This window comes from Dreissena polymorpha, chromosome 1, assembly GCF_020536995.1.
Source record: "Dreissena polymorpha isolate Duluth1 chromosome 1, UMN_Dpol_1.0, whole genome shotgun sequence".
Taxonomy (NCBI): Eukaryota; Metazoa; Mollusca; class Bivalvia; order Myida; family Dreissenidae; genus Dreissena; species Dreissena polymorpha.
In genome coordinates this window covers 157,551,850-157,565,523 of record NC_068355.1, presented here as the reverse complement: position 1 = coordinate 157,565,523, position 13,674 = coordinate 157,551,850, and the positions used below count along the sequence as shown (strand labels likewise).

Here is a 13,674-nt window from a genome sequence, read left to right as displayed (position 1 = left end):
CTCACAATGAACGACATAGTTATGGCCGGACAAGATCATAAATGGCCATTTTTGACCATTGAACTTAAAGTGTGACCTTGACCTTGCAAATATCAACTTAATTCTTTGGCATGACACACCGTCCAATGATGGTGAACAAATGTGCCAAATGATTTTAAAATCTCAAAATGAACAACATAACAAGCTCATTTATGGCCATTTTTTTACCTTTGAACTCAAAGTGTGACCTTGACCTTGAAGATATCGACGTAATTCTTTCGCATGACTCACTGTCCAATGATGGTGAACAAATATGCCAAATGATTTTAAAATCTCACTATGAACCACATAGTTATGGCCCGGAAAAGCTGATTTATGGCCATTTTTTTACCTTTGCACTCAAAGTGTGACCTTGACCTTGGAGATATCGACGAAATTCTTTCGCATGACACACTGTCCAATGATGGTGAACAAGTGTGCAAAATGATTTTAAAGTCCCACAATAAATGACAAAGTTATATCCCGAACAAGTTTATTTATGGGTAACTCCAAGTGCGACCTTGACCTTGGAGATATCGACATACTTCTTTCGCATGATACACCGTCCCATGAACAAAAATACCAAGTCATTTTTAAATCTAAACATAAATGACATAATTATGGTCCAGACCACAAACTTTCAGTTTAAAAGGCACTGAGTGACCCATTGACCTAGTTTTTGACATGGAATGACCTATATTCACACTTGATCTAGACACCATCTAGATACAACTGCTGACCAATTTTGATGAAGATTGGATGAGATTTTCGGGACAGACAGACGACCGACCTACCGACAAAGTGACTCCTATATAGCCCCCATTACCAATGGTAATGGAGGTATAATGTGTAACTACTGAAGGACATGCAATTTATCCCTGTTACCCCTTGGAGGCGGAGAATTAAAAATTGAAGTCGACTCACAGAGGCCATCCCTCAAACGTGGAGACTGTGAACAAAGTCATCATTGCCTGCGACACGTCGTCAAAGTTGAGCTTGTTGTTCTCCCATATGCGCTCGTTCTGCTCCGGATTGATGAACTCGCCATCTGGATAACTCACAAAATAGCCCCTGGAGAAACAATGGATGCCATTATTCAAATGATGTTCTAGTGATATTGTATTGCTATTTTTTATATCAGGTACTCTAAAACACAACAACCCTGTTCTTGTATATTGACATAAATGAAGTTGGTAAGGTTTTTCCCTGCAAAAAAATCTAGAGCTTTGTCAAAAATGAAATAATAACCTCCCTCACTGCTTTCTCAGTTATGAACTATTTTCGATTTGGAAATTTTGCTCTGAAACTCCTTAAGTCAGACAGACTCATGACACACAGTAATGTGTCATAGATTTTATTAGGATAATTTCATTGTTTAAATGAAAAGTTGGATACACACACTTTTACAAGGATGCAATTGTATGGATAATGCAAATAATTTCAATGGTCAGGTGACTTCATAGCTTCTTGTTTTAACTGTAAAACCCACAAACAAGAGAGCCTATGGTCCTCTGTCACTCACCAGGCATCAAAGGAACAGGACTTTTCCGAGGATCTTTTAATGTTTAGAGAACTATTTTATAAATTGTCTAAGATATTATTAATTAAAGTGTTTTTAGTTTCATGAAGACTGGTAAAAAAGTGACTTCTGGAGTGTTCACATGTTGTCACTCTAGCCATATACAGAAAAATTGCCCCACCCCCTGGCGACCATGCCTTTTAATGGAACACAACCATTTTGCAGAAACTTGACTGGGATATTGATATAGTAAATATCTGAGGGTGTTACATGACACATGAAATGAGACTTCTAGAGTTTTGGAAAAGCTTCACTTTGGCCATAATAGAATAAGAGGGCAAATGTTTTTCCGAAAACTGGATTTTTTTTTTACAAGGCCGTATTATCATTAGATCGAATGAACTAAGCAAGTTTCATGATGATTGGGCACAAAATGTGTAGAGTGTTCAGAAGATTTTCCTTTATTTGACCTTGTTACTTAGACTTTGATATTATATGACTAAGTGTTAAAGGAAGCATAAATTGTATTTGGACAACTGTTTTAATTAAGCAAGTTTCATTAAGGTTTAGCATATAATGAGGCCTATACAGTGGTCCTAAGGTTGATATTGATGATCGATGACGCACAACAAAATCAATGACAAAAGGTGATCAAAAAAAGTATCCCATTAGCATGTTGTGAACAGGTGAGCTAAAACATGTCCAAATGGTAAGCAAGAAACAGGTGAGCTAAAACATTTCCAAATGGTAAGCAAGAAACAGGTGAGCTAAAACATGTCCAAATGGTAAGCAAGAAACAGGTGAGCTAAAACATTTCCAAATGGTAAGCAAGAAACAGGTGAGTTAAAACATGTCCAAATGGTAAGCAAGAAACTGGTGAGCTAAAACATGTCCAAATGGTAAGCAAGAAACAGGTGAGCTAAAACATGTCCAAATGGTGAGCAAGAAACAGGTGAGCTAAAACATGTCCAAATGGTAAGCAAGAAACAGGTGAGCTAAAACATGTCCAAATGGTAACCAAGAAACAGGTGAGCTAAAACATGTCCAAATGGTAACCAAGAAACAGGTGAGCTAAAACATGTCCAAATGATAAGCAAGAAACAGGTGAGCTAAAACATGTCCAAATGGTAAGCAAGAAACAGGTGAGCTAAAACATGTCCAAATGGTAAGCAAGAAACAGGTGAGCTAAAACATGTCCAAATGGTAACCAAGAAACAGGTGAGCTAAAACATGCCCAAATGGTAAGCAAGAAACTATTGTATCTGCTGGACTCTATGGGATACAACAGTTCCATGCTCAATCCTCTAATAACCTATGAGCCACCCTCTCCAAAAACTGGTATTAAATGATGTGCGTCAAGTGTCCACCTAGATTAGCCTGTGCAACTAAACAAGCTAATCTGGGATAACATTACACTATTAAGGAATTTTCCGTTTAAAAAGATGTCTCTTCTAAACAAAAATCAAGAGAAGGTGAAGTGTTGTTCCTGATTAGCTTGTGCAGACTGCACAGTCTTAAAGGGGCCAAAACGCACATGCATTAAGTCCCATTGTCACAGACTGCACAGTCTTAAAGGGGCCAAAACGCACATGCATTAAGTCCCATTTTCACAGAGTGAGGCTCATATATTGTTGCCAGTTTGACTCGCCTGCAGTCCTCCTTGGTTAACTTTGAGCGGTCCGAGCAGTGCCAGAATGTCCCCTTGAACAGCTGGACGCCGATGACCGCGAACATGAACTGCAGCAGCAACATGATGATCATGATGTTCTGGATCGTCTTGATGGCCACAATCACGCACTGAACCACATGCTGTGAACCAAAAGAGGGGCACATTGTAACATTTGTTCCTTAAGTGTCATCCAAAGAGGAAAATCTCGGACGAAACTTTATGCTATAATGGAAATTTACGTTTAAAAGGATGTCTCTTCAAAACAAAAATCAAGTGTAGGCAGAATTGTGGTTCCTGATTAGCATGTGTGGACTGCACAAGTTAATCTGGTGAACACTTTACACACATGCATTAAGCCCCATTTTTGTCCAGATTGTCACTATAACACACTGCACCACGTGCTGTTAAAGCAAAGTGTGGACACTTTGTGCCGATTTTGTCGGTTCAGACAAAAATATATTAACAATATAGTAATATTTCTTAGGCCATTACAGATCTGAACAATGTCAGCGAGATCTTGACACAATTTTGAATATGTTTTAATGTGTTACTAGCAGGCATGGGCAATAAATGATCACTGTTTTGTCGTAGATTATAGTAAGATAATAAAAGTTTATCATGATATAAGCAGCTATTATGTGTAAGCATTACTATAATTTTAGGCAATATGGGCATCATAATTCCAATAGTTCAGACTGCAAGCTATGTTAATCTATTTATTTCAGCTTGATTGCATAGAAAGCTTTGGGCTTTTAGCAACAATCGTGAGCCTTTTTTTCCTAGGAAAACCAGTATTTGGTGTTTTGAGTGCTAAAGAAGGTGATGATGCCTTTGGCCTCGTGGTTGCTAAGCAGATGTCAATTTTCCTTTATACAAGACTACCTATCCACCCTACCTGGAGCCCCATAGCCTTTTTAAATCCCTTGACCCAATTGATTACCGAAGAGGTTGCAACATATTTAAGTCTCTTAGTCTCTTGGCCCTGTTTATGGCCCTTAGAGGTCATAACATACATATATTGAGCCCCAAGGCCTTATTGATGGCCCTTATAGGTCGCAACACACATACCTTGAGCCCCAAGGCCCCATTGTAAGCCCTTAGAGGTTGTGTCACATATACCTTGAGTCAGATGGCGCTGATAATGGGCTTTAGAGGTAACATTACACATGCCTTGAGACTCTTTGCAATGTTGATTTCCCTTACAGTTCAAATCACACATACCATGAGCCCCTTGGCCCTTTTGATAGCCCTTAGACAACGCAACACATGTACCTTGAGTCCCTTGGCCCTTTTGATTACCCTCATATGTCGCAACACATATACATTGAGCCCCAAGGCTGTGTTTATGACCCTTAGAGGTCTCAACAAAAATACATTGAGCCCCTTAGCACTGTTTATTGCCCTTAGAGGTCACAACATAAAGGCATTTGAGACCATTGGCCCTGTTGAGGGCCCTAACAACACAAATACCTTGAGTCCTTTGGCCCTGTTGATTGCCCTTAGAGGTCGCAACACACGTAGCACTCTGAGAATCTTCACTACAGAGATAGCTTCATTGCTGAAAAACACATTCTAATGCGGTTACAACAAACTAAATTGTAAGTGTGCTTTTGATTTTGATAACCAAGCTTTAGCACAATTCCCATCTTTTATACATAACATTTCATCTTTAAGAGGGCAACATAATCATTCAAATTGAATTGCATAACAAGATGTGTTTGTGAAACACAATGTCCCCCTATATGATGTTTGACCTTGAAGGATGACCTTGACCTTGTGAAGGATGACCTTGACCTTGTGAAGGATGACCTTGACCTTGACCTTTCACCACTCAAAATGTGCAGCTCTATGAGATACACATGCATGCCAAATATCAAGTTGCTATCTTCAATATTGCAAAAGTATTCATAAAATAAGCGATTTGGGCCACATATATTTGACCTCTGACCTTGAAGGATGACGTTGACCTTGACCTAATACCACTCAAAATGTGCAGCTCCATGAGATGCACATGCATGCCAAATATCAAGTTGCTATCATCAATATTGCAAAAGTATTTATAAAATAAGCGATTTGGGCCACATATATTTGACCTCTGACCTTGAAGGATGACCTTGACCTTTCACCACTCAAAATGTGCAGCTCCATGAGATACACATGCATGCCAAATATCAAGTTGATATCTTCAATATTGCAAAAGTATTTATAAAATAAGCGATTTGGGCCACATATATTTGACCTCTGACCTTGAAGGATGACCTTGACCTTGACCTTTCACCACTCAAAATGTGCAGCTCCATGAGATACACATGCATGCCAAATATGAAGTTGCTATCTTCAATATAGCAAAAGTTATTGCAAAATGTTAAAGTTGGAGCAAACAGACCAACAGACCAACAGACCAACAGACAGGGCAAAAACAATATGTCCCCCACTACTATAGTGGGGGACATAAAAAGCAAGAGGCAATTCAGAATGAAAGATTTTGTGTTTATAGGAAAGTTTGTACACTTTTGATAGAAATACAAAATAAAATTAATATTACCTTAATAGCAAATTAATATTATAGTTCTATTAAACAACAAGTCGAGAGTACATTATACTGGAATATATCACATAAAAAAGTTCTATATGCCTTACCTCCAAATATCTCACATGTAAATTATATTTCTTCTACATGAATGTGTCCATGCTATACGTTGTGTAAACATTAACAGAATATACTGTATGCATGCAAACACCTTAATGCTTTTTGTACACAGCGAATTTAAGTGATTCCACAGTATACTCCAACAATGTGCCTAACAATTCATATACATCCTTGGTAAAACTACTGCAATTACAATATGCACAGGGAGACATGAGTGACAGTAGATACAGGTACATTTGAGTATGGTTCCTGTATGGTTATCATGTAAAACAGGGAGACGTGAGTGACGGTATGTACAAGTACATTTGAGTATGGTTCCTGTATGGTTATCATGTAAAACAGGGAGACGTGAGTGACGGTTTGTACAGGTACATTTGAGTATGATTCCTGTATGGTTATCATGTAAAACCTCTGACAGGTTGGCAACAGGTGTTGTATTATGCCACAAGACACAGTCTGGGACACAGTTCCATTAGGCCAGACTGCAGACTGAGTATATATCGTTTGTGCAAAGGCCAATGCTGCTATAAAAGCTCTGAAAATGCACATTTTCCTGATATGAAACATTCTTTGGCTTTTGTCGAAGTCATAATTTAAACAAGGGCTGTTTGTAAAACATGCATGCCCCCCTTATGGGCAGCCATTGTGTGAATACGATTTTTGTCACTGTGACCTTGACCTTTGACCTAGTGACCTGAAAATCAATAGGGGTCATCTGCGGGTCAATGTACCTATGAAGTGTCATGATCCTAGGCAAAAGCGTTCTTGAGTTATCATCCCAAAATCATTTTACTATTTCGTGTCACTGTGACCTTGACCTTTGACCTTGTGACCTCAAAATCAATAGGGGTCATCTGCAAGTCATGATCAATCTTCCTATGAAGTTTCATGATCCTAGGCGTATGCGTTCTTGAGTTGTCATCCGAAAACCATTTTACTATTTTGGATCACCGTGACCTTGACCTTTGACCTAGTGACCTCAAAATCAATAGGGGTCATCTGCGAGTCATGATCAATCTACCCATGAAGTTTCATGATCCGAAGCGTATGCGTTCTTGAGTTATCATCCAGAAACCATTTTACTATTTCGGGTCACCGTGACCTTGACCTTTGACCTAGTGACCTCAAAATCAATAGGGGTCATCTGCAAGTCATGATCAATCTACCCATGAAGTTTCATGATCCTAGGCGTATGCGTTCTTGAGTTATCATTAAAAAACCATTTTACTATTTCAGGTCACCGTGACCTTGACCTTTGACCTAGTGACCTCAAAATCAATAGGGGTCATCTGCGAGTCATGATCAATGTACCTATGAAGTTTCATGATCCTAGGCCCAAGCGTTCTTGAGTTATCGTCTGACAACCACCTGGTGGACGGACCGACAGACAGACCGACCGACCGACCGACATGAGCAAAGCAATATTCCCCCTCTTCTTCGAAGGGGGGCATAAATATACAGCAGTTGAGGATAGTTGAGGAAAGGCTAGCAGTCGCATATGGCAGTTTTAAGACTTAAGACTTTGGTAATATTTGACCTCATTTGAAATCTGAAATCCTAAAATGTTCAACAGTTTAATATTTTATCATCATAATAATTAATTAACTCATTTATCATAAAAAAAGTTTTTTTACTATATTTAAAATATCCACCAGTTGCATAAGACATTATTAAAAACATGCTATAATTTACCTCATATGACTTACCCATGTCCAATTACACTAATCATGTTGCGAACATTATTTAGCTTTATCAGGTTGACAAAACTTGTAAATCTTGTATGATCTATAAATTCTTTTATTGCAAACAAAGGCCATGATGGGAAAAGAGTATATATTAAGCACAGAAACAAAATACCAGACTGACACCTTAAAATGGGTCTACAGTTCAGACACATTTGAAAGGAACTTTACAATTTTGATTTGCTTTGAACAAATGTGCCAGCTGAAAGTGTGACAAAAAATGACAATGAAATAAAATTACAACCAGAATGGATGGCAAGTTTGCTATGTTTATGGCATATTGCAATCGACAATTTAAGTTTTAAAGTTTGTTAAAAAAAGATTTAAGTGATCAAAACAGTTATTGGACTGGTGCAATTTATGAGGATTAATGGCAGAGTGAAGTTAATTTTTTCTAATCTTATTAAGAACTACCCACATTTATTTATTCCATTTGCAAGTAGGCATGTTCCCATACAAGTAAAAGAGTGTCACTTTCTCTGCAAGACTCTACGAATCAATCATAAACAGGCTCCATTAGAAGAAAAAACTCAAACTCCAGGGCTGAGAACTGTATATAAGAAGAAAACAAGAGCTGTCACCATAGGATGACATATGCCCCCTATAAACGCTTGGTAGAAGTTATGAGATTTTTTCGAAACCTAAACCCAGATTTTGAAACTTAAACGCGGACCCTTAGTTCAAGGTCAAGGTCACAGGGGTCAAAATTTGTGTGCGTATGGAAAAGCCTTGTCCATATACACATGCATGCCAAATATGAAATTGCTCTCTGAAGCCGCATAGATATTATGAGCATTTTCCGAAACCTAAACGCAAAGTGTGACGGACAGACGGACGGACGGACAGTCTGATCACTATATGCCCTCCTTCAGGGGCATAAAAATTAACAATACTAAAATAAACAAGATGTGTTTGAGAAACACAATGTCCCCCTATATGATGTTTGACCTTGTAGGATGACCTTGACCTTGACCCTTCACCACTCAAAATGTGCAGCTCCTTGAGATACACACGCATTTCAAATATAAAATTGCTAGCTTCAATATTGCAGAAGTGACATTACATGCGCAATTTTGACCCATATACTTGACCTTGAAGAATAACCTTGACCTTGACCTTTCACCACTCAAAATGTGCAACTCCATGAGATACACATGCATGCCAAATATCAAGTTGCTATCTTCAATATTGCAAAAGTATTCATAAAATAAGCGATTTGGGCCACATATATTTGACCTCTGACCTTGGAGGATGACCTTGACCTTGACCTTTTACCACTCAAAATGTTCAGCTCCATGAGATACACATGCATGCCAAATATCAAGTTGCGATCTTCAATATTGAAAAAGTATTCATAAAATAAGCGATTTGGGCCACATATATTTGACCTCTGACCTTGAAGGATGACCTTGACCTTGACCTTTCACCACTCAAAATGTGCAGCTCCATGAGATACACATGCATGCCAAATATCAAGTTGCTATCTTCAATATTGCAAAAGTATTCATAAAATGAGCGATTTTGGCCACCTATATTTGACCTCTGACCTTGAAGGATGACCTTGACCTTGACCTTTCACCACTCAAAATGTGCAGCTTCATGAGATACACATGCATGCCAAATATGAAGTTGCTATCTTCAATATAGCAAAAGTTATTGCAAAATGTTAAAGTTGGCGCAAACAGACCAACCAACAGTCCAACAGACCAACCAACCAACAGACAGGGCAAAAACAATATGTCCCCCTTTACTATAGTGGGGGACATAAAAAGCATTTATACAATTGTTTAACAAAAGTTTATTATGACAACAAGGTAAATGACAGGAACTGACTTACTCTAGACAAAATCAGCCATAGCATGTGTAAATGGGTCTAATGCCATATGCAGCCAGAGAAGCTCCAGACCAGCCTGCGCAGTCTAGTCAGGAGCTACTATGTCCGCTATAGAGACCAGCCTGTGCAGTCTAATCAGGAGCTACTATGTCCGCTATAGATACCAGCCTGCGCAGTCTAGTCAGGAGCTACTATGTCTGCTATAGAGACCAGTCTGCACAGTCTAGTCAGGAGCTACTATGTCTGCTATAGATACCAGTCTGCACAGTCTAGTCAGGAGCTACTATGTCCGCTATAGAGACCAGCCTGCACAGTCTAGTCAGGAGCTACTATGTCCGCTATAGAGACCAGCCTGCACAGTCTAGTCAGGAGCTACTATGTCCGCTATAGATACCAGTCTGCACAGTCTAGTCAGGAGCTACTATGTCCGCTATAGAGACCAGTCTGCACAGTCTAGTCAGGAGCTACTATGTCCGCTATAGAGACCAGCCTGCACAGTCTAGTCAGGAGCTACTATGTCCGCTATAGAGACCAGCCTGCGCAGTCTAGTCAGGAGCTACTATGTCTGCTATAGAGACCAGTCTGCACAGTCTAGTCAGGAGCTACTATGTCCGCTATAGAGACCAGCCTGCACAGTCTAGTCAGGAGCTACTATGTCTGCTATAGATACCAGCCTGCGCAGTCTAGTCAGGAGCTACTATGTCCGCTATAGATACCAGCCTGCGCAGTCTAGTCAGGAGCTACTATGTCCGCTATAGAGACCAGCCTGCACAGTCTAGTCAGGAGCTACTATGTCTGCTATAGATACCAGCCTGCACAGTCTAGTCAGGAGCTACTATGTCTGCTATAGAGTCATGAAAGGTTTTGTGGTCTCATTAGGGGACAGGGAAGCTGGCCGAATTTGACATAAGACCCATTTTCGGATGAATTAGGTAAAATAATGCAAGATATAAGCTTAAAGTGACTTACTCTAAAACAAATGATACGAGAGATACGCCGACTACCAGCAGATCAAGTATATTGAAGAAACTGCGACAGAACGAGCCTTTATGAAGCACCAATCCATAAGTTAAAATCTGAAATATAAGCAAATCAATGACTTGTTATGTCTAAACAAAATCTGACAGTAACCTGCAATTCTATATTCTTAAACTTGACATTAAGTCGTTGAACAATGTTTGAAATTAACTTTTGTTTCAAGAACTTTCAGTACAGCTCTTCACTTAGATTGAATAAACCCTACAATATTTATACACATCAAATTTATTTTGGTTATGGACAATGGCAGGTATTTCAAGTGTAAGGCATGCTTGTTTTCACAATGATAACAGTATTTATTTCATAGAAAGCATTTAATGACTGTAGAAACAATTACATGACCAATAACAGCACAATTATGTTATTTGGCAGAACAGAGAATCTGACTATTAGTCTAACGCTCAAATAACAGAGCCAGCCAGCCCTGGCTTCAAGCACAAAAGGCAAATAACAGAGCCAGCCAGCCCTGGCTTCAAGCACAAAAGGCAAATAACAGAGCCAGCCAGCCCTGGCTTCAAGCACAAAAGGCAAATAACAGAGCCAGCCAGCCCTGGCTTCAAGCACAAAAGGCAAATAACAGAGCCAGCCAGCCCTGGCTTCAAGCACAAAAGGCAAATAACAGAGCCAGCCAGCCCTGGCTTCAAGCACAAAAGGCAAATAACAGAGCCAGCCAGCCCTGGCTTCAAGCACAAAAGGCAAATAACAGAGCCAGTCAGCCCTGGCTTCAAGCACAAAAGGCAAAAAAAAGAAAGTACTCCAATAAAGGATACACTTACTTTGACAATGATTTCCACTGTAAACACGCTGGTAAAGAAGATGTCAAAGTAGTTCAGAATCTGAGGAAAATAAAAGCATTTTAGTAAGTTATTACAAAGTATGTTTAAAGCATATGTTAATACACTACCAGCACATGATCAAGACAAGTGTTGGTAGGACAAACACTCGACTTATAGAGAGCAGATTTATGGCAAACGTTTCACTTTTGACCACTACATTTGACCTTGACCTTTGAGGTATGAAGATGGATTGTACACACAACATGATATCTCCTCATGCAGGTGAAAAAGAAAGTTTTTTTATCACATATTCTGAACTTATGGATCGACTTTCACATGTTATCTTACAGATATTAAGACTTCTTTAATTGATTAAACATTTAACTGATTTGATTTGATGGAGAAAATGCTATCAGTTCTATGTAATATGAAAAAACTATACACAATAAAATAAAAAAATTCTAATAAATATGTCCTTCATGTTATAACACTGGTATTTTTCTCATTACCTTAAAACATCTTGACTTCATAAGCTTTTAATGCAACGTTTGCAATACTTAAGAATACTGTCCTTCTATTTTATTGTTAATATTGATTTATTTATCAAAAATAAACAATAACAAGAGCACCGCATAACGGGTGCCACGCTCGGCTGCAGGTGCAGTTTTGAATAGATGAAAGCTTGTCATATTATTATTTTTTTAGAGGTCACAGTGACCTTGACATTTGACCTAGTGACACATAAATGGGTGCTGCATGTAGAACTCATCAAGGTGCAGCTACATATGAAGTTTCAAAGTTGAAGGTTGATGCACTTTGGTTTTAGAGCCAATGTTCAAAACCTTGACAAAATGTCAAGGTTTTAGCATGATGCGGACGGCGGACATGACACGACGAGCTGGCTATGACAATACCTTGGGTTTTCTCCGAAAACAGCTGAGATAACAAGAGAGGTGTTTGTCAGAAACACAATGCCCCCTATTGTGCCGCTTTGAAATAAAATTTCAATATATCATTTGGCAGGTTTAGAAATTATCTCATTTTTACAGCTTATTACTTCCCTTGGATTGTATCTTTTGACTTTTGACCTTGAAGGATGACCTTGACCTATCACCACTCAAAGTGTGCAGCTTCATGAGATACACATGCATGCCAAATATCAAGTTGCTATCTTCAATATTGCAAAAGTTATCGCAAAACTTTAACCAAGTTTGCATTCTGGCAAAACTGGGCTTAATGCAGTCCCCACAATCCAATCAGGGACAACACTTTCTTTTCAACAAAAATTCTATAAAAGTGGAAAGTGTCGCAGCTGATAACCTGTGCAGATTGCAGAGGCTAATCTACAAACACACTTATCGCACATGCATTAAGCCCAGTTTTCCGAGACCGAGGCTCAAATTAGTCGTGTTCTGAGAAAAATTGGCTTAATGCATGTACGTCAAGTGTTGTCCCAGATTAGCCTGTGCAGTCCGCACAGGCTAATCAGGGAAGACACTTTCCACCTAAACAAATTTTTCGGTAAGAAGGAACTTCCTTTAACGAAAAATACCATACAAGAGGGCCTCAAAGGCCCAAAGTCGCTCACCTGAGATAACAAGATATTATTGGGACAAATCTTCTGACCAAGTTTCACAAAGATCAGAAAATAAAAGTGACCTCTAGAGTGTTAACAAGGTTTTACTATAGCCATATAAGGAAAATGCCCCACCCCCTGGCGGCCATGTTTTTCAACCAACCGGCATCATTTACAAACTCATCCAAGATATTATTGGGATGAATCTTCTGACCAAGTTTCATTAAGATTGGACAATAAATGTGGCCTCTAGAGTGTTAACAAGATTTTACTATAGCCATATATAGCCATATAAGGAAAAATGCCCCGCCCCTTGGCAGCCATGTTTTTCAACCAACCAGCATCATTTTCAAACTTGTCCAAGATATTATTGGGATGAATCTTCTGACCAAGTTTCATGAAGATAAGACAATAAATGTGGCCTCTAGAGTGTTAACAGGATTTTACTATAGCCATATATAGCCATATAAGGAAAAATGCCCCGCCCCTTGGCAGCCATGTTTTTCAAGCAAAGTTTACCGTTTTTAAACTCATCCAAATTATCAGTGGGACAAATCTTCTGAGCAAGTTTCATGAAGATCGGAAGATAAATGTGGCCTCTAGAGTGTTAACAAGGTTTTACTATAGCCATATAAGGAAAAATGCCCCGCCCCCTGGCAGCCATGTTTTTCAACCAACCGGCATCATTTTTGAACTCGTCCAAGATATTATTGGGATGAATCTTCTGACCAAGTTTCATGAAGATAGGACAATAAATGTGGCCTCTAGAGTGTTAACAAGATTTTACTATAGCCATATATATAGCCATATAAGGAAAAATGCCCCGGCCCTTGGTAGCCATGTTTTTCAAGC

The 13,674-nt window shown here is 39.0% G+C and overlaps 1 protein-coding gene across 1 annotated transcript in view; it reads right to left on the bottom strand.

The window, feature by feature from the left end:
* The window catches only part of LOC127857582 (muscle calcium channel subunit alpha-1-like), a 175,743-nt gene that overhangs the window by 50,372 nt on the left and 111,697 nt on the right, over positions 1-13,674 (bottom strand). Inside the window, exons 21-25 of the mRNA XM_052394059.1 lie at positions 11,247-11,306; positions 10,402-10,508; positions 4,677-4,764; positions 3,186-3,346; positions 943-1,089 (exon numbers count right to left, since the gene is read on the bottom strand). Coding sequence (XP_052250019.1) covers positions 943-1,089; positions 3,186-3,346; positions 4,677-4,764; positions 10,402-10,508; positions 11,247-11,306 — 563 coding nt within the window. The remainder of the gene's footprint in view (positions 1-942; positions 1,090-3,185; positions 3,347-4,676; positions 4,765-10,401; positions 10,509-11,246; positions 11,307-13,674) is intronic.